This window comes from Musca domestica, unplaced genomic scaffold (genome assembly GCF_030504385.1).
Source record: "Musca domestica strain aabys unplaced genomic scaffold, Musca_domestica.polishedcontigs.V.1.1 33, whole genome shotgun sequence".
Taxonomy (NCBI): domain Eukaryota; kingdom Metazoa; phylum Arthropoda; class Insecta; order Diptera; family Muscidae; genus Musca; species Musca domestica.
In genome coordinates this window covers 8,796,142-8,817,902 of record NW_026712312.1, presented here as the reverse complement: position 1 = coordinate 8,817,902, position 21,761 = coordinate 8,796,142, and the positions used below count along the sequence as shown (strand labels likewise).

At 34.9% G+C, this 21,761-nt stretch overlaps 3 protein-coding genes and 1 long non-coding RNA gene across 8 annotated transcripts; 2 read left to right on the top strand and 2 right to left on the bottom strand.

The window, feature by feature from the left end:
- The first annotated feature begins 512 nt into the window (after nt 1-512).
- On the top strand, nt 513-1,847 carry LOC101901392 (uncharacterized). Its single transcript, XM_005175573.4, has 3 exons — nt 513-772; nt 843-957; nt 1,117-1,847. The coding sequence occupies exons 1-3, from the start codon at nt 653-655 to the stop codon at nt 1,776-1,778; spliced, it is 897 nt and encodes a 298-aa protein (XP_005175630.2). The 5' UTR covers nt 513-652; the 3' UTR covers nt 1,779-1,847.
- Nucleotides 1,848-3,338: 1,491 nt separating this feature from the next.
- On the bottom strand, nt 3,339-6,735 carry LOC101901227 (uncharacterized). Of its 2 annotated transcripts, XM_059125393.1 has the most exons (4): nt 6,368-6,735; nt 5,979-6,301; nt 4,426-4,525; nt 3,339-4,359 (listed from the first exon to the last, which is right to left on the bottom strand). In XM_059125393.1, exons 2-4 carry the CDS (start codon nt 6,105-6,107, stop codon nt 3,899-3,901), a joined length of 690 nt encoding a protein of 229 aa, XP_058981376.1. In that variant the 5' UTR covers nt 6,108-6,301; nt 6,368-6,735; the 3' UTR covers nt 3,339-3,898. The 2 variants fall into 2 exon arrangements, with proteins under 2 accessions (XP_058981376.1, XP_011292710.1); XM_011294408.3 differs by having other exon boundaries at nt 5,979-6,735.
- A 1,198-nt stretch (nt 6,736-7,933) lies between these two features.
- On the top strand, nt 7,934-20,042 carry LOC101901059 (ubiquitin thioesterase trabid). 4 transcript variants are annotated; one of them, XM_011294406.3, is made up of 10 exons: nt 7,934-8,089; nt 15,015-15,391; nt 15,453-16,110; nt 16,182-16,431; nt 16,500-16,604; nt 16,664-17,282; nt 17,352-17,596; nt 17,666-17,877; nt 19,444-19,592; nt 19,653-20,042. In XM_011294406.3, exons 2-10 carry the CDS (start codon nt 15,264-15,266, stop codon nt 19,729-19,731), a joined length of 2,445 nt encoding a protein of 814 aa, XP_011292708.1. In that variant the 5' UTR covers nt 7,934-8,089; nt 15,015-15,263; the 3' UTR covers nt 19,732-20,042. The 4 variants fall into 4 exon arrangements, with proteins under 4 accessions (XP_011292708.1, XP_058981375.1, XP_011292705.1 ...); XM_011294403.3 differs by having other exon boundaries at nt 7,942-8,158; XM_011294400.3 differs by having other exon boundaries at nt 7,942-8,445.
- On the bottom strand, nt 9,990-13,538 carry LOC131803745 (uncharacterized). The gene is made up of 2 exons (XR_009342758.1): nt 13,400-13,538; nt 9,990-10,484 (listed from the first exon to the last, which is right to left on the bottom strand). It is a non-coding gene; the product is annotated as an uncharacterized LOC131803745 (long non-coding RNA).
- Nucleotides 20,043-21,761: the final 1,719 nt, after the last annotated feature.

Sequence of the window (21,761 nt, the reverse complement as noted above, 5' to 3'; positions counted from 1 at the left end):
ATAAAGTATAGGAAGTAGTCGATATAGTCCAAATCTGTCACGTTGTAATATTTTTATCAGTCTTAGGTCAGATACGAATTGGTCAATATTGACCAACTGCTTTGAAACGTGCCCCATAAAGGGTCAATATCTTGAATAATCATAAGTCAAGGCTGGCTATTTTATTTATTCAATTCACTTTTGTTGCATCATATTGAAATTATTTCCAATTTTATCGTTAAATTTTAGAAACTTAATTTAAATATTTCTCTGTAAAGGTTGTAACATTATTCGGTTTCAGTTTTTTTTAAGAAAACAACCAATCAAAATTTCAGAATTTTCAGTAAAGTTCTAACGAACATATGTTCACATCTGTGACTTTGAGCAAGAAATATGATAACTGGAAGAAATATTCAATGAAACAGCATAGCTAGCTACTTTCGCATACTTATATTCAATAGAATATTGCATAAATATATATAAAATATCAGAAGAGAGAACCACTACAATTTTATCTATTTTGTGATTTCAAATGAATTTCTGTCGATAAGATATCAAAGATTTTTCTATTTTGTTTTTTTTTTATCAAAAGATTCGTCATTGACTGGCAACTGCGAAAGTTATCATCGCCATTAACGTAGAAGCATCTAAAGTCGGAAGACACAAATCGACAATGTCACCACCATCCCAAGTAAAGCGGAATACAAAGCAACACAAATTTATTGTGGCCGTAACGGTTGTCTCGTTTTGTGCCACAGCTCTAACCATATTCTCATTCGCCAGTGATCATTGGGTAAGGTTAAAGTTCAAGGCGACATCATTTTCCAACCAACACTTCTGAAACCAACCGACCATCATTTCAGTTAGAAGCTACAGCAGTACTGACAGAACGTTTACAGAGCCATGTCAACTATGGCCTGTTTAAAGGTTCCATCGAAAGGCAACAACTGGCATCCACATTAAAATTCCCATTGACAGGTAAAGAACATTTTTTTGGTATTTTTTCATTTTTCGATTTTATGAGCCTTAGTGGATTTCATTTAGAGGTGCAGAGATAATATTTTCATCTTGACTCAGGCATAATAAACAGATCTCGTAATTTTGAAATCATTTTAAGAAAAACATTATATATTCCAGTCGTCTGTGATTTCGATCTCAACCTCTGCATGTACAGCTGCCAGCAGGATTTAGAGCGAAGAAAAGTCGAGCTAAAACGTGTCATCAATGGCGAAGACCTGGATCCATGCGAACAAAGTAAAGACTACAAACGAAAGAAACTAAGCCGCAACCCCCAGGCGAAGAATTTCACCAAAGCATTAGCCCTATATAAATCGCCAACCCGTGCTCCTTGTATGCCCTCATCCATTCATCTCTGCTGTATATTGTTTCTGAGTTTACAACTCACCTTCTCGCTTATGGCCTTCGTCTGTTCCGGCATCAATATGAAATGGCATCCTGTCGAACGAATATTCAACATCTTTGGGCTTTTCATTTGGAATGCCATCGCAGCTGGATGTTGTTTTTGGTGTTTGGCCCTATGGGCTGCCATGTTTGGCAGCCATTTGCGTTACAACATTGCCGTTACTGACACCTTACGTCAACAGCTCAATTTCACATCTGAAGGATATGCCAGCTTAGGTGGTGCCTATTATTCGGTGGTTGTTGTCATGATCTTGCACATCATTAATCTTGCTTTGCTATTTGCGAGGCAGCGATATTTTATGGATGGACAACCACATAACGCGGTAGCGAATAACATCAATATTGACGATGCCGAACCTAGATTAGAATTCTATTGATTTTCTGTATATTATATATTTGAAATATAAGGCAAAGTTTGTTATTATGTGTATATAGTACAGGGTGAGATAAAAAAACTGCAACAAAGTCAAACGCCATAATTATTACATTTTTTTTAAATTTTATTGAATGAAAGCAAAAAACGTCGGAAATAGCATTAACTTTTAGAATAAGTTTAGATTTGTTCGCATTGGTCACCTTTGGCACGAATTATGACCTTCAAACGGCCAATGAAACCGTCACACGCTGCCCGAACGTTGCTCTGCGGTATTTTGGCCCATTTCCGGCGAAGCGCTTGCTTGAGGTGATCGACACTTTGGTATTTTTTTGTACGAACCTTGCTTTCCAAAATACTCCAGATCCAATCTAATAGTCCAACAGATTGGTATCCGGAGATTTTGGTGCCCATTGTGAGCTGGAAATGAAGCGAGGAACCTCATTTTGTAACCATTCTTGGGTGGCGCGTGCTGAGTGCGATGGTTCTGCGTCTTGTTGAAATATCCAAGGTCTGCGAGCAAAATGTTTGCGTGCCCAAGGCTTTAATACACCCTCCAGAATATTTTCGCGATAATATTCGGCATTTATTCTGATGCCACAGTCGATTAATACGAGCAGAGTGCGTCCATCGACTGTTATGGCGGCCCACACCATCACTATGGTGCTTGGGTTCTGGTGGCCAATCGAAGGTGCACATTTTCAGCTGACCTCTTTGGCAAATAAACACAATCATTTTGCTTGTTTACAAACTGCTGAACAACGAATGTTTTCTCATCGGTGAAAACCAAATTCGGCAGTTCACCACTTTCGGCCAAGCGAAACAACTCTTTAGCTCTTTTGAGTCTATTTTCTTTCTGTTGTGGTGTAAGTTCTTGCACTTTTTGGAATTTCAATGGCTTTACCCCGAGCTCATTTTTCAATATTTGCCGAATGGAATATTGCGAATTGTTTAGCTCACGAGCTATTTTTCGGCTACTGCGACGCGGGTTTCGATCAAGCCGCTTCTTTACTTTTTTTTCTGGAGAAACTCACCAAAATGCATTTGCACGCTTGTAAACAATATAATGAGTCGTCACTGGAAAAAATTTTAAAAGCTGTCGGACAAGTAGCTTAGAAATGACAGCAGTCTGAAGTTGGTTGCAGTTTTTTCATCTCTCCCGGAATGTATTTGGAGTTACATTTCCAGAGAACATTCTTTTGGAATTTCTATTGGGAGAGCAACGGAATATTCCTAATCAAAATGTTGCACAAAGAATTTATCTATCTGTGAAAATATGAGAAGCGAATTTTTGAATCTATATATTTGTGTTATATAAGAATTTTCGTAACGAACTTTGTAACAATAATTTAAAAACAATTCTGTACTACTGATAAAAAATTTGTAAAAATCCCATATTCTCACTTATTTTATCCTATACAGTGTTTTTGTAACTTCAATAATATAATATTGTCAAAATCTTCTTTTTCTCATCAACAGATTTGAATGCATTGTGTCGTTTTGGTAAACGGCTGCAGCGTTTAAAAACTTCTATAAATATATTTAAGAAAAAGAACTCATAACATTACAAATTCATTATTTTATTTTTTTTTTTAATATTAAAAATTATTAAAAACTTAACAGTTTAAGATGACTTAAAAATACCATACAGGAAAAATCGCATACATTTGTAGAAAAAAGTGTACAATTCAATGTAGATTTTTGCAATGGTACTTCTATTTAAAATTCACATCATTTTTGGATGATTATAATGCAAACATAAGTTTAGATATAAATGCAGAGATATATGAAATACTTGAGAGGATACTTCCAAAATAAAACTCATTATAAAGCTTAAAATATATGTGGGTATATGAGCTATGATTTGAAATATATTATCAGCATGAGATTCGTATAAGTAAAAAGTATGTAGGTAAGCAGGTGTGTATATTACGGCAATAAAGGCAAATAAAGTCTTTTTGTTGTATTGTTTTGTTGAGGAATGTTATAAACTTCGACTCAAAGTAGTGAGCGTGAGTAAGTATAGAGTACTTTGTATAGGTTTATATGGACTGATTCTGAATATTCGTTCATTATTCGAGTAAGCGTTGTTTTTTGTTGTTCCTGCAGCATTGTGCTCTGTGCCTAATACAACATTATAGCACATTGGTTTTTCTCTTCACTTGGCGGCTCCAAACGTTGGCGATCCCTTCGATCACAATGCCGGGCATACAATAATATACCAATATTTATTATAACGACTAGAGTTGATAGTATAACCATGTAAAAGCTATAGCCCAAGGAGGCTAAACCTTTGCTATACCAGTGATGTTTTTGATCGGCCACCGTCAAAACATTGTGCTGTAGATATTGTATGAATTGTACTAGCCAGCAGATGAATGCAACAACTTGTGTCACCGCTGAGGATATGTTTGATGCAATGAGTATTACCAGATTAATGGGGCCCTTGGCGGCCGAGGCTGACTTAATGACAGCAGCAATGGCCGAAATGGCACAGCCCAATAGACCAAAGCCAGCTCCCAAAGCTGTGAACAGCCAAAGCCAAAAGTTCATAGAATCCGGTTCCGTTTGTATGAAAGTGTAGACTGTAACAAAATCAAAAGCAAATAAGAGAGGGTATTTGAATGTGGAATTGACAACAACTTATTTACCTTCAACCGGTGTAATGCGTTCTCCAATTCCAGAATTTAAAACTTTACTGCCATAAAATAAGCCAAAGTTTACTTCACCGGTTGATTCCTGTGAGGTATACTGAAAAAAGGAATAATGTTGTATAAATTATTGATGAAATGACTTTATAATTGTAACGTATTAAATTAATAAATAAATTAAAATATAATTATTGTTTTATTGAGATTAAAATTTATATTTGTAAAAGATCTAGTGTTGATGGAGATATTGAGATGTGCCTAGTCTAAGTGGAATCGGATGATAATTTCGCTTTATGAGCTTCATGAATATTCAAAATTTTGACCCTTTGTGGAGGAGGTATCAGAAGGAGTGGACAGGTATATTACATCTTCACACCAGATCTTGGGTTAATAAAAATATTGTGATGTGTGTAATCTGAAGACAATCGGACATGTACATCACAATTTATAAGAGTTGTAATTGTTCAAAATTTTGACCCTTTGTGAGGGAAGGGCTTGATGGAGTGGACAGATATTATCCATGATTGCACCTGACATAGAACTGATTCAAATATTAGGACTTTCAAAGTTAGAGCAAAATTGGATTATTGCTTCCCTTTCTGTGCAGAAAATATATATTTTTGAAAATTTCGACCTTTTGTGGGGGAGGTACTAGAAGGGGTGGACCGATATTGTCCATTTTCACACCTGACCTAGGACCGACGCAAATATTAGGATTTGCAGAAAATATTTTTTTTTGAAAATTTCGACCTTTTTGTGGAGGTACTCTGGTACCCGATATTGTCCATCTCCGAACTCGATCTAAGTTTGACAAAATTATTACGATGTACCAAGTTTGGACCAAATCGGATATTCCCTTCGAGAGTTATCGTGCGCACCAGCCAGACAGACGGACGGACGGACAGATCGCTAAATCGACTCCGAATGTTCTGAAACGGATTTGGTCCAAGGAGACCAAGGGTCTGAAACCGTTATTTCGACAAGGCACGTTTTGACCGTATCAAATGATATATACCCCCTCTAGCCATATGGCTGAGGGTATAATTATCAAAATACCAAATATCGATCAGTACCGTTATATGAATACCGTACACCAATATGGTCAATGTTCCGAAGCCGGTGGTAAAACCCTTTATACCGTCAACGGTGGAAGGTATAAATATGAAATTTATTCGCAACGGTAAAATTCTCCTGACCGCAACTATAAATGATACTTTATAACTATAGAAAAGTACGATTTAAAGGAATTCATATTTAAAGCAAGTACTGCCAGTGTTGAATGTTTCAGAATGATGTAATTTAGCCAAATAAAATACATAAAAATTTCGCTATGAAATTTCTTTGCATTTCGCATTGTTTCGCTGTTTTTATATTTTTTCATTCTACAACAATTTGGTATATTCGCACATGAGAAAAGCCAGCGCATTGTTATAGCCAAATTAAACTAGTTTTGATTTCCTGATAATTTCATGTATGCATGCGTAATAAAACCGAAAACGAAACAATTAACAAAACAAGAAAAAATAAACTCGAAACAGCAAAAAAACACTTACCGATGAATTTCCTCGCTTTGGTGTTGCCCTTACCCAGCTGTCTGTGGTTAAACTACCCAAAAGTAAACCGATCGCTATACAACTTCCAAAGAAAGTTGAAAATATTAAAGAACGGGTTCTAATACTCATTTTGGGTGTCACAAGAGTAATTAACGTTGATAGCTGAACAAGAAGCACAAGCGATCGCTGGCGGCGGCCCTCTTGGCAAATAGCAAAACAATAAAGGTCTTTCTTGTTTTACGGTTTTACGGGTGAAATGCGACGAATGGGTTAAGCAAAAGACTCAGACAACAAACGCTATCGCTGTGCGTGATGATACGATGCTAATTTCAATTATTATTACAGAATTATTAAAATAATTAATTTATTGTACAATTGATCTGTTGTACTTTTTTCCAATTTCAAATCGAAGGTTTTTGATAATGTTCCAGAAGCCATATAAAGGTAATCAAAAACATTTTTTCACATCTCTACTTTCTTTCATCGTCTCGACTGCAAACGAGATTTTCCTTTCGGTAGCTTTTTTGTTTACACTCGCGGCCAGCTTTTGTATACAAATAAAAGCTATTGATCTGTTTATTTATGTAACAAACCGACAGAATTTCAAGTTTAAATCACGGCACACAAAGCAAGAATTTTAATAATAAATTATTTTATTGTTGTGGTGCAAATCAATTGTTCTCTTTATTGTTTCAGTTTTTTCATTGTGATCGCTGTTTCTAGGGATATCTCAGTCGACTTTTGGGAGTTGTCTTTGTGTTTGTTTCTCTTTGTGATCGTTGTCTTTAGGGATAACTAAGCCGGTTATCGTAGAACAAATTTTAGTTTCTTAGAGGTTTTGGGACATAGAAAATAATATAAATACTAAAAATAATAATTAATGATTATTATTACAAAATTTTAGATAAACCAGAAGTCCTGTAACGAGGACATATAATGTAAAAGTTTTTACTACGATAAACGATTTTCCCTTTATGATATCGAAAAAAATGCAAAACTAGTAGATTCTTGAGATTTTAGAAATTTCAAGAACTTGCAGTGTTTTTGATATTATTAAGGATTCATGAAGTTCTGGAACAAGTTGTTTTTCTCTAGAACAAGTCATTTCTACCCTGCGAGAATCTACTTCATTTTAATTTGTATGCTCTCTCTTTCAGTACCTATATGAATCTACTAATTTTGCAGTAATCTTCAATATTATAAAGAGAAAATTGTTTGTCGTAGTAAAACCTTTTACATTCTTGCAGTTCTGTAACAGAGCATTTATTTTGACATACTTGCAAATTAATAAGATGGGTTTATAAGGTTTTCGCCGATTTTTCTCCATTCAATAAACAAGGAAATGCTCTGGAATCGGATTTTAAGAGCATATCATTCATGTTGTTGCTTTATCGCCATTTCTCGGCGGATGCACTTTTTGCATGTCGTCGGCCATTTATTGCCTCATCGAGAAATTGAATTTGTATAATATTAGGGTATTGTAGATGGATAATATATGTTATGGGCCCTGTAGGCTTCTTTATATTATAATAGTCGCATCGACACAGTTGCTGGGACAATGTACTGTCAAACCAATTTTGAAACTGAAAATTTTGAACGAAACATTTTTCAAATTCGTTAAATGGTTGAAAGCTTATCATAAGAAACTCCGATTGCTGTCGTATAAGAAAATATATACGAATACTTACACACTACCTATTTTTGAAGAAAAAAAAATAATATTTAAAAAAATTGACATTTTTTTGTTCTAAAGCGTTGATACATTTACCTGTATTCTTCTACCATGGAGACATTAAAAGGCCATATGCATATTGTTCAATAATTTCATCTTGTACTTGTAATTTAAAAACCAATGGAAACATGCTATTACTGGCATTACGTCCGATAATATCGATAGAAAAAAACTAGCAATCGATACTTCCTTCTAAAATAAAGTATCGGCACTATCAGTATAGCCATCGACTATTTGCCAGCTCTAATCCAAAATCTCTTCAAACAAAAAAAAAATAGGCAGAAAAAACAATACCATTTTACAAAATCTCTTAAAATCTGAAATTTAATCATGTTTTAATCATAAAATATTGAAAATTTGTCACCAAATTCAGAAAGGGGTAAATATCACCTAAACAGTGAACTGTGGAGAGAAAGAGAAACGACAAAATGGTGTAACACCATGCAATGTAAATAAGAAAATTACCAGAAAAATATGTGTGGAAAACAAAGTACAAAGTGAAAGTTGAAGTGTTTTTCTTTTTCGCTGTCTTACTGGTGTCGAACATGGTTCGAATTAAAACGAATGATGTGCAAAATTAATTGCAAAAATAACATTTCATCACATTATTGGTGCAAGTGAAAGAGGAGGAGGAAGAAGAAGAAGACAAATGCAAATACACTCTTGTTAAGAGAAGGAAGTGTAAAGGGAGGGCTGACACAGATGAATGGCAAATAATTTAAATAATTTGCAAATGTAAGTGCAAATTCATTGTCCACCTTTTGTAGACGGAGGCGGAGTGCTTGCCCAATTGTCGATTAAAAAAGATGAGAGTCTCGAAAACAGTACACATAACTCAAACATAACAATGGAGCAAACCAACCAACCTGTCAACAATACGAACAGTACGAAAACAAAATAATAATATACACACACGCCTACACCAAGCAGAAGTAGCGACAACTGAATATTTGTCATTTTAGTGGGAAGTGTTTGTTGTTATTTATAAACAAAACAAATTAAAATTTTGTCAATAATTGGGTGTTTAAATGGTTTGTGTTCAGCTAAATTGAACTGGAGGAGGTGCGTTCTTCAACTTTGTAACAACAATAACAATTTTGTGACAAGTGACCAGGAAGTCAATGGCTGTCAATTGCACACGGTTGGGATTTGGGTTTGCTTTGGCCGTATCTCTGCAAAGAATCGCCATACTTTGTGAGGGGGGCTCTATGATAATGAAGGTCAATTGTGACGTTTTATAGAAGCAGATTCCTCGAATTTGTGCTTTTTCACTCGAAAACAAAAATGAAAAGGATTTATTTATGTATGTCGGACAAAAAATATCCTCAATGTCTGTCTTATCAATTCTTTTTTGTCAGTCTGCTTCTAATTTCTTATCAAATATTGCAGCAATGTCCTTGCCGTTGGCCGAAATACAACATGCGATGTCAAGACCACAGACTATCCCTAAGGCTGTTTTTAAATAAATTGTGAAAGTAAAACACGAATGTGGAGTAAGGTTATTTCCAAAGTTGTGTAAAGTCCGTATACCTGGATCCTAGAAATTGAGTCTAGCATTTTCATAAGAAGATTGTCCTATCAGGCGCGACAATTAAATTTGTTCTCCAGCCGATAGCACTTTTATCACCAAATTGTGATTTAGTCATTATAAGCTTAACACTTTTGCAAATATACATTTCCAATAAAAGGGCCTACATTTTCCTTCATACAGGGCGAACCCTCATTCTTTTTCAGATTTAGTCTGCAATCAAATTTCAAGTCAATGGCCGCAAAACAAACACCTACTGCAAAAACAAACAAGTTTTCACGTCAAACAAATAATTTCCAGATAAGATGGCTCTACTGAATGCGAATAATTAAAGGAATCTCCGCCAAACAAAATTTAAATTTGAATAACAAAAAGTCGTTCATCTCAGAGAGGACGAACAGATAAAGATTGTTGTTTAAAAACAGTATATATATGTACATATGTATATTATGAAAATAAGTTAAAATAAAAGTGAAAAGAACAATCCGCTACGACAGAAGGCAATGATAAAAGATAAAGAAACTGTGACGTAATGATTTTCCTTTCAATCTAATGTTCGCCTATTTAAAATAGAACAAGGACAGTCTGTCATTTGTCTAGTTCTTGGCAACAGTTGGATGGATAGGGAAAGTAAATTTTGCTTTTACATACAGATGAATATAATATAAGAATATAGGTATATTTATTAGATTTTATATTATAATTCAGTTAAACTTCTGGAACAATTTGACAAATGAAAAAACACACAAAATTGAAATGGAATATCTTGTTTTTTATTTCTTTTCTTTCTTGAACTTGTCACTTCAATGATTTGAAAAACGAATGAAAAAATATAATTACAATCAGCTCAATATTGTAATACAGAAAAACTAAATCTCAAAGCACATGTGATGAATCAAAAATATTTAGATAAATTCAAATTAATTGAAACAAAGTAAATGCACTGGTCGACATATTTTTGAATAGTAAATTCAAATTTACATGTTTTTCAACACGCCGCCTCAAAAATATGTCGATCCTTTAAATAGTATTTAATAAAAAATTGACAAGTTGTTATATCTGGGTAAAAATATTTATGGCCCAACATTTGTTGCAAGGACTAGGGAAAACCCAGAAAAACCTAATCAGACCAAAAAAAAAAAAACTTATATTTAGTGTTCTAAATTCTTTAATCCAACTTGTGTTCTTAGTTCCATGAATCGTGGAGTTGACAAGGGTTTGGTCAACAAATCAGCCAGTTGCTTGCCTGTGGGAATATATTCAATTTTAATCAGATTATTTTCCACTTGCTCTCTTGAAAAATGATACTTGATGTCAATGTGCTTAGATCTCTTGTGACATGAGGGATTATTTGCAATACTTATGCAGCTCTGATTGTCCTCATAAATTAAGATTGGATTTTCGAATACAAAACCTAAACTTGTTAACAATGACTTTAGCCACAACGCTTCTCTTACAGCCTCAAATAATGCCATATATTCAGCTTCTGTAGAGGATGCTGCAACAGAGTTTTGTTTTCTTGTATTCCAGCAAACTATATTTGATTCAAACATCATAAACAGAAAACCAGTAGTACTCTTTCTATCATCTTTGCTTCCTCCCCAATCAGCATCAGCATACCCCGAAAATATAGCTTCTCTACAAGATTGTTTTGTATAAACTAATTTCAAATCAATAGTGCCTTTTAAATATCGAAGAACCCTCTTGAGGCATTGCCACAATTCTTTATTACTTTTACTACTATATCTACTCAGGATATTTATCGATGTGCTTAGATCAGGTCGTGTACAAAGCATTATGTACATTAAACATCCAATTAAATTACGACACGGGGCGTTATAATTTTCATCTGAATTTAGTGCAGTATAATCAACGTTTGTTGGAAGTGGATTCCCAATTGGCTTACAGTCATTCATTTCGAATTTTCTAAGTACTTTCTTAATGTAAGCAGATTGGCTTAGAGTAATTGTATCATTATGTCTTTCAACTCTCATTCCTATAAAAAAACTTAATATCAGAAAGGTCCGTCATTTTAAATCTGCTCTTCAAGTACTCTTTGAAATTATCAATAGTTTTATTATTTGAACAAGCTATTACTAGGTCATCAACATAAAGCAATACATACAAATTTTTCAGTACATCACCCTTATCAATTAAATAAATACAACGGTCAACAGGTGAGCTAACAAATCCCATGTCCTTCAGGGCCTCCTCAAAAACTTCAAACCAACATCTTGCGGCTTGCTTGAGACCATAAATTGCCTTGTTCAACTTGCAAACTTTACCATCTTCACATGTCAAACCCTGGGGAATTCTCATATATATTTCCTCTTTTAGCACCCCATTCAAAAAAGCTGTTTTTACATCCATATGATGTACCAATAAACCAAACTGATTTGAAATAGATATTAAAATCCGAAAGCTAGAGACTCTAGCCACTGGTGCAAATGTCTCATTGTAATCAATCAAATATTCTTGTGTAAATCCCCTTGCTACAAGTCTAGCTTTATATCTTACCGGATTACCGAACTCATCATGTTTCAAACTAAAAACCCACTTACAGTCTATAATATTTCTGTCTTCTGGCATTGGCACAATTGACCAGGTTTCATTTGAAAAATGAGAATCAAGTTCCTCCTCAATAGCTTTTTTCCAATATGTGCTGTCATCCCTATACAGAAGTTCTTCAAATGAGTTCGGTACATTATCAACAAATGCGTTTGCGATCATAATACAGTTATCTAAACACGTTTCATTCTCATTGTATGATACATGTGGCTTAGCTTTTAAGCGATCACTCTTCCTTATCAAATTACCTTCATTTTGAATAAATTTGTCATTCTGCAATTGACTTTTACTTTGCTCAACATTTCTACATTTTACTGGCAATGCATGCTCTTGATAATGACTCTCCCTACTTTCATTCGGGACATTTGTTTCCGTGCTCTCATTCTGGAAAATTTTTACAGCACTAGAATGAAGTGATTCGTTATTTAACATTTTCCTACTTTCATTCGGAATAACAGTTTCCGTACTCTCTTTCCGGAAATTTCTTACATCACTCGAGTACAATGGTTCCTCCATTAAATAATCCTTACTGTCATTCAGGATTACATTTTCCGTACTCTCTTTCCGGAATTCGTTAACATTATCAGGTTTACTACGGTCTGTGTCTTTTAGATCTCTAGAATACTGCATATTTCTCTCATCAACAATTACATCACGAGCCATTACAAAACGTCCATTGTCCACATCCCACAGTTTATAGCCATTCGACTCATATCCAACAAGTATAGCCTTCCATGATTTCTCATCGAATTTTCTTTTTCTCAATTTATCATGTACATATACCGTGGACCCAAAAACTCTCAAAAACTTTAAAAATAGGTTTTTTCCCATGCCACATCTCAAACGGGGTTTTCAAATTATCTTTTAACGCCTTACTAGGACTTCTATTTATTAAATATGTTGCTGTTAGAACAGCTTCACCCCAAAAAATTTTGTCTAATTTTGCTCCACTTATCATGGCACGCGCTTTCTCTGTTATAGTTCTTATCATTCGTTCAGAAACGCCATTCAATTGTGGGGTATATGGCACAGTCAAGTGATAACTTATGCCTTTATTTATACAGTAATCCCTCATTTCATTTGATAAATACTCCCGTCCATTGTCAATATACAAGTTAACAACTTTCAAGTTAAATAGAGCCTCACTTTTAGCAACAAAATCCTTAAATACAGAATAAACTTCTGATTTAAAGGTAATTAAGTAGGTCACACAGTAGTGAGTGAATTCATCGACAAAGATCACGTAATAATTTTTCTCATCAATTGTGGGCGGAGTTATCGGTCCACAGACATCGGAATGTATTACAAACAATGGCCTCCTTACGTGTTCCTTGTCTTTAAATTTACCAAAACTTAATCGGGATTGTTTTCCATTTATGCAAGCTTCGCATAACTCTTCATTGGGACGCACATTGTCTAGAAGTTGACTATCACAAAACATTTCCTTACTCTTTATCTCCATAAATTTACTCTTACTAATGTGTCCTAATCTCTCATGCCACAATTGATAACTATTGCATTTCGCAGCACTTGCTGCATACAAGCTTTTATATGATTTAAAACAAATTATCGGAACATTATTTTTACATTTACCTTGAATGATTACATGGCTTTTGTTTCGTACAATGACACCTTCGGAGTTAAACTCAATAGAAAATCCAGCATCTTGCATCTTTCTTATTGAGAGCAAATTCTGTGGAACTTCTTGACAAAACAAAACATTCTCAAGTGTAATCTGGTATTTGTTTCTACTCCATAGTTTAACTTTTCCTTGTTTTGTAGCATGAATATATTCACCACATTTTGCAACTGCTATTTTAATTGGCGATTCAAGGTTGACATAATCAAAAAATAAGTTTTCATCATTAATAATGTGATCCGAAGCTCCAGAGTCTAACAAAAAAGGAATTCCATCTTCTCTGCTTACAAAAGCTTCCCGACAAATCATGAAAGCAAATCCTTTCTCGGGTTGAACTGCTGCATGAACTGTTTTTACATCTCCATGGTTTTTCGTATCCAATGTTTTCTTGAACAGGAAACAATTCTTCTTCACATGGCCATTTTTATGACAATAATGACACTTTATGGACGGGTCAAAATGTTTCGTGGTCTTCAACTTTTTCTTATGCTTGAAGTCATGTGATATTGGTTTATTAAATGGACGCCGACGGTATTTTATTGCTTGTAGTACTTTCATACTGGTGTCTTTTCCGTCATTCTTGATTTTAATTTCATGATCAAGTAAACGTGTCTTCACAAATGCCAACGTCAAATTGTCTTCAGATAGTGTTTCGATTGCCGTAATTACACCATCATAAGATGTTGGGAGTGTCAGCAATAAATGTGAGACTTTATCCATTTCTCCGATATTTGCTCCAGCCGCAACCAACTCAGATATTAAATCGTCATACACATGAAAATGATTTAATAATGATGTTTCTCCTTCCAATTTTAATGATAGCAACCTCTTTCTTAAGGCCAGTTGTGATGCAATGCTCTTTCTTTCATAAATGGCATCCAAATTTGCGAAAATTTGTTTGGCACTGCAGTCATTATTTGCAAATCCTAAGAACGAATCGCTCAGATACTCGATTATAATACCCTTGGCATTCCTTTCGCTTTTTATCCAATTTTCAGTAATTTCCGTTGGCACTTCTTCATCAATAACTTTAAGCACATCATTTTCGGCAAGAATTGATCTAACACGGAATTTCCAAATTGAATATTTTGCACCGTTAAACGGTTCTATGTTTCTTTTCATCTTGTCCATATTCACAATTTTATTTATAGGGCGTTATCTGGGCCCATAACCTATTAGATTTTATATTATAATTCAGTTAAACTTCTGGAACAATTTGACAAATGAAAAAACACACAAAATTGAAATGGAATATCTTGTTTTTTATTTCTTTTCTTTCTTGAACTTGTCACTTCAATGATTTGAAAAACGAATGAAAAAATATAATTACAATCAGCTCAATATTGTAATACAGAAAAACTAAATCTCAAAGCACATGTGATGAATCAAAAATATTTAGATAAATTCAAATTAATTGAAACAAAGTAAATGCACTGGTCGACATATTTTTGAATAGTAAATTCAAATTTACATGTTTTTCAACAATATTATAAAGGGATGTTCGACTACGATGTGTTAAAATGCATTTTTTTTGGTATATATTTATTTTACATATATTTCTCATTCTAGCACTACTTTCAAATTATTTCGAACAGTTATTAAAGGGACATAATCTTTGTAAATAAACAAAAAATCTTGCTTAGCATCGTTAAAGAGTCCAAGATAAAACTCTCCCCATATTGATATTAAAAGTGAATAAACAATCATCTGGAGGCACGGCCACAGCTTGCTAAAAGCCGTTGCTGTTGTCTGAGAAGCTGTTGTTGGTAGATCCTTTCTAGCAGAGGAGGAAAAGGGTAGAACTTACTGTTGTTGAACATGTGCGACCCAGTTTTGAAGAAGCAGAAATGGACTTGCGATTATTGCACCTACGAAAACTTCCCCTCAGCCATCAAATGCACCATGTGTAAGGGGGTTAAACCGATGGTTAATGAGGACATATTTCGGTAAGTTTTTCAATCAACATGTTGAAGATTTTTAAATACCTAACACAATTTGGTATTTCAGACTGAGTCCTCCCCAAACATCCTATGTCGGCAATGCCGAGGCCCATGGTGCAGTAGCCGAGGTTATTGACTCGCAACCATTGGGTTTGATTGCTTGTTCACGTCAGGATACGCAAAATGTGACTGATGATGTTGTGACATCAACCGATGCCGATTGTAAATGGTCCTGCAAAATGTGTACTTACAAGAATTGGCCCCGAAGTATACGATGTGTTCAGTGTTACACCAAGAAAGGAGCTACAGCGGCAGAAACAAGTCCTTCGCGTGAAATTGGTGCCACCTCAGTGGCAAGTCAGCGTTCTTCACCGATAATGGCACATAGTGCAATGGAACGCGATATTATTGATACGAAGTCATTCATCGACCCTTGCCCCCAAGCAGAGGCCAGTAGCAATCAACATCAACTGCAGGAGAGGCTTAGTAAAATGCAAATAGCAACCAACATAGATGCCGAAATGAATGCCAGCAATAGTGCGGCCAGTGCTGCTGGGGCGGCTGCAGCCGCACAACGTCTAAGCCCGATCGAGGGCTCTTCAACTATACATCTCAATAATCTCGCCAATAATAGTTCAGTCCAGACACAATCCACCACCACCTGCTTATCATCCACCTCGTCAAATACACAGCTAGCAAGCTACACCAAAAAATGGGCCTGCAATGTAAGTGACTTACAAAAATACTCCTCTCACAAGCATATGATTTCAATGATTGCATTCTTCTTGTTTTTCAGACTTGTACTTATGAAAATTTCCCAAAAAGTCTCAAATGTTCCATGTGTGGCAATCCTCGTGATAGTAATAGTTCATCTTCTGCCACTGCCAACAATAGCATTGAAAACAATGGCAGCGCAGCAAGTGGCGGCGGGGCAGTGATTGGAAATAGTAATAATCAAAGTAGTATATCCTGTAGTAGTGATAAAATGAATGATACCGTCTCATCGAATAATTCCTTTAACAAACAACAAAATATTTATCAACTTGGTAAGCACCTGCTCCTGGCATAACAATAAGCTATAACTTTTTGTTCGAACATGGATTTCTTTTTTTAGGTTCTGATACTATTAATAACTGTGATACAATGCAAGAACGTCAGGAACGTCGAATAAGACAAATAAGACGTCAAGTTGATTGGCAATGGTTAAATGCTTGTTTGGGTAAATGACAGTTTCGGAACTATATTCTTTCATTTTGTAATGCAATGCTTTCTTTGTAGGCGTGGTGGAGAACAACTATAGTGCGGTCGAGGCGTATCTTTCATGTGGCGGCAATCCGGCTCGATCACTAACCAGTACTGAAATTGCAGCTTTGAATCGTAATTCCGCATTCGATGTGGGCCATACCCTAATTCATTTGGCCATACGATTTCACCGTGAGGAGATGTTGCCTATGCTATTAGCACAAATTTCCGGCTCTGGTCCTGGTATAAAACGAGTACCATCGTATGTTGCACCCGACTTGGCGTCCGACATACGTCGCCACTTTGCCAATATGTTGCGGATGCGGAAATCCATGTTTCCCTGTACATATGTTCAGGAACATGCCACATTTGTACTACCAGCTGAAATAGAAGAACTACCATTGCCCATTCAAGAGCAATTGTATGACGAGCTATTGGATCGCGATGCCCAAAAACAACTGGAAAACCCTCCACCAGCCTTAAACTGGTCTCTGGAGATAACAGCACGTCTGGGGTCGCGTTTAATGGTTCTATGGAACCGAAGTGCCGGTGACTGTCTCTTAGATTCTGCCATGCAGGCCACATGGGGAGTCTTTGACAGAGATAATATATTACGCAGGGCATTAGCAGATAGTTTACATCAATGTGCGCCGATGTACGTTCAACCATCAGCTCCAGAAGTATTTTGTTCTAATTGTGTTTTTTCTTACTATCCCTACCTTAGATTTTATTCTCGCTGGAAAGAGTATGAAATGGTGCAGGCATCTATGTTACATTTTACTTTGGAAGAGGCCCAATGGCAAGAAGACTGGTCCACATTACTGTCGTTAGCAAGCCAGCCAGGGGCGTCCCTGGAACAATTGCATATTTTTGCTTTGGCCCACATACTGAGGAGGCCAATCATTGTTTATGGTGTTAAGTATGTTAAAAGTTTTCGTGGAGAAGACATTGGATTTGCCAGATTTGAGGGTGAGTGAGCTGTTTCTGCTCGTTCAAGATTAGACATTAATGTTTAAAATGTTCCCTTCCTCCACACAGGTGTATATTTACCTTTATTTTGGGATCAAAATTTCTGCATAAAATCACCAATTGCTTTAGGTTATACCAGAGGTCATTTTAGTGCATTGGTGCCAATGGAACCATATGCTCGAATTGATTTGCGTCGCGACGAGCCTGAGGATGTAACCTATTTACCACTGATGGATTGTGAATCAAAATTATTGCCAATACATTTTCTCAAACAATCGGAGGTATGTAGTTATTTTACTGAAATTCTTTATGCATTGGGAAAAGTGTACAGTACACAAATTCTAAGTAATATTGTAACATGTGAGGTATAGATGGCGCCTGCAATGCAATAAATACCACCGTTAAATGGATTCATCATTCGCTTTGTAAACTTAGAAGATATTGCCGGGATTTTATAAAATGTATTCGATTTCTTGACCATTGTAGAATTCAATTCGAATTCCATAAGACTTGACTTATCATTATCCAAACTCTTGACTCTTTATGGGGCAGGTTCCGAAGCAATTGACAAATATTGACCAATTTGTATCTAACCTAAGGCTGATATAAATATTAGAACGTGACAGATTTAGACTATATCGACTACTTCCTGTACTTTATATGAGATATGTACAGATTTTTGGAAAATGTGGAAATATGCGTGAGGTAACAAATATAGCGGACCGAAGTATTCTGTTTTCATATTTCATCTAATACAGATAAAAATATTGGTATGTGCAAAATTCAAAGGAAATCGAAAATTTATATCAAATTATATGACAAATCATAAATTTCGATAAATCACATATTCATATAAGATTTCTGGTTAAGAGAAATATTTAGATCGCCGAATTGAAAATTCTGACCCTTGGTGGGTGAGGTGCCAGAAGTGGTGGACCGATCTATCCCATCTTCACACCAGACTGCTAAAAATATTATGGACTGCTAAAAATATTATGATGTGTGTGATTTGAAGATAACCGGAAGCTTTTATCGGATTTTATGATAGTTTTGGTTATTCAAAATGTTAACCCTTTGTGGGGGAGGTACTAGAAGGAATGGTCTGATCTCTACTATCTTTATGTCAGATCTTGTGTTGATGGAAACATGGAGATGTGCCAAGTCTGAATGGAATCGGATGTTCATTTCGTGATTTCTGAGCTTGATGAATATATATAATTTTGGCCCTTTGTGGGAGAGGTACCAGACGGAGTGGACCGATTTATTCCATTTTCACACCAGACCTTGGTATAATTCAAATATTGTGAAGGGTGTAATTTCGGACTCTTACATCACATTTTATAAGAGTTATAATCATTCCAAATTTGTGGGGGAGGTACTTGATGGAGTTGACCGATATTGTCCATTTTCGCATCGAAGCAAATATTAGGATATGCAAAGTTGGAGCAAAATCGGTTTATCCTTTCTCCTTCTGTGCAGTACATTATTTTCTTTAAAAATGTTGACATTTTGGGGGGAGGTACCAGAAGGAGTGGACCGATAAGTTTGACAATGTTATTACGATGTACCAAGTTTGGAGGAAATCGCATACTCTCTTCGAGAGTTTTCGTGCGCACCAGACTGACGGGCGGACATCGCTAGATCGACTCCAAATGTTCTGAAACGGATTTGGCCCAAAGAGGCCTAGGGTCTAAAAACATAATTTCGGTTAGGCACGTTTTGGCCGTATCAAATGATATATACCCTCTATAGCCATATGGCTGAGGGTATGAAAAGATTCAAAGATCTTGATTTGATTAAAGTTTTAAATGTGTTTTTTTTTTCTGTCATTGAAATTACTTTTCTAGATGGGACGCGAAGAAGCTATAATGCGTCAATGGCTTGATGTTTGTGTTACCGAAGGTGGATTATTGGTGGCCCAACAGAAACTACGTAAACGTCCTCTATTAGTTGCCCAAATGTTAGAAGAGTGGCTAAATCACTATCGTAGAATAGCGTAAGTAACACAACATTTTACGAATTTAATAACTTCATCGATTTGTCTTTGCATTTCCAGACAAGTTATAACAGCTCCCTTTGTACGTAGACACCAGCAAATAGGCTATTCCAGCGATGGCGATTCAGATGAGGAGTAAACTAAGGATAATTAGCTGGCAACACTAAATAAACATCCACACACCCAGATACACTTCTACCATATTTTGCTTAGATAAGTATATTGAAGAAACAACAACAACAACTAATATATTTGATATATAAACAAAAATTAAATGAAATTTTTCGTAGTGAATTTTTTTTTTGAATTAGTTAACTAAACTCTTAAAGACGCAACAGGATGCATTATTTAAGAAATTTATGAAAGATGTTATAAGAAAACAGAACAAGAAAAATACAAAAAATTCTTCTAAAGAACCACTGAAATGAAATAAAACTAAAACAAGCAGAACACCCCATGTACGAATTACTAAAAAACATATAATTTTTATTTGATAACAATTAGTAAAAAAGCAAGAAAGAGTAAAATTGAAAGCAAAATTTTGTATTTTTATGAGACAAGAAAAAGAAAAACAAACATGTAGCAGATGCAAATAGACGTGTCCTCCAAACATTTATTAGTTGTTAACTTCTATCAAAATTCTAAGCCCCAAACTTTCACCTGTACAACCAAACACACACAAAAAACCGTTCATTCACAATGATTAAAATTGGACATTTCGAATTTTGTGTCTCTCCCCAGTGCCCGTTATCCGTTTTAAAGAAGAAAACGTAAATTTCAGCAACTTATAAAGAGAAACATTTTAAAGACCCCTAAATTAAAAAAGTAGTTTATACAAACATGCAAAATTAAATTAACAAAATCTTTTTTAAACAATACATTATAAATGAAGGTATTTAAGATGAACAAAAAACAAAAAAAAATATTTAATAGTTGTTTTATCATAGTTTATTTTATTTCTTTAAACTTTTAAAAATGATTATATTGATAATATATACATACGATAACTGAGATGAGATGGCGATGATGCTGCTGAAAAAAAAACAAGAAAAGAAAATTATATTAAATAAAAATAATTATTTTTGTTGGTAATGTTATTAAATAAAGAAATACAAAATAAAAAAAAAAAAAAACAAGGAAGACAGTTCGAGAGAAAGTGGGAGAGTGAATACCCAGATTAAGTTCAATACTTACCGTAAAAAAATATATTCAATACACAAATAAAACATTGAATCATGTTAAAGACAAACTCAAATTGGATTTGGCTAAATTGAAGTATGTATTGCATTATGAATTATTTGAACTCTTGGTCGTTATTTTCTAATAATTTTTACAAAATTTTTCTAAACACTCTGTTTACCAAAAACTTCAGTGAATGAGAATGAATTGGAGAATTTTGTTTTGTTTGATTTAATAAGTCGAAAATGTGTTCAGTGAAGTTTTGTAGGTCCTGACAGGGACCCCTTTTTAAACAAATTTAAGATATTTTTTTAAGAAACATATTTCAGTTTCCTTATTGAATTCAAGTTTCCAATTATTGTCCAAGCATAAGGTCTCGCTGCCATGTCGGCCTCAATTCTTGTTCTATGAAAATGTGAAATGAAAAATTTTATAAAGGAAAGAAATGTCAAATGAAAAATTTTATAAAGGAAATATTTTTCCTTTTTTATTTTCATAAAATAAGAATCCAGCCCCTGGGGCTGTAAACACATTTTGACATATTATCTGGTTTTTAAAATTTGCAACATTTTTGCCCTGATCCAGAACATGTAAGAATCTACTGGTTTTGCAATTCTTGTTTTCGTAATCGTAGTTAAAAAAATTGCATACTTGCAGTCGCCTTGGTTCCAATAAATGTTGTATTTTATACCCTAAGCCATATGGCTACAGAGGGTATATATGATTTGATACGGCCAAAACGTGCCTCATCGAAATGACGATTTTTGACCCTAGGTCCCTTTGGACCAAATCCGTTTAAGAACACGTTAACTCGAAGGTAGTATCCGATTTGATGCAAACTTGGTGCATCGTAATATTATTGTCAAACTACGATCAAGTTCGGAAATGGGCACAAAATTTCAACCTTTTCAAAGAAAAAAATTTACAGCAGAGAGAGAAGATAATACGATTTTGCTCCAACCACATCTCAATATTTCCATAAACACAAGA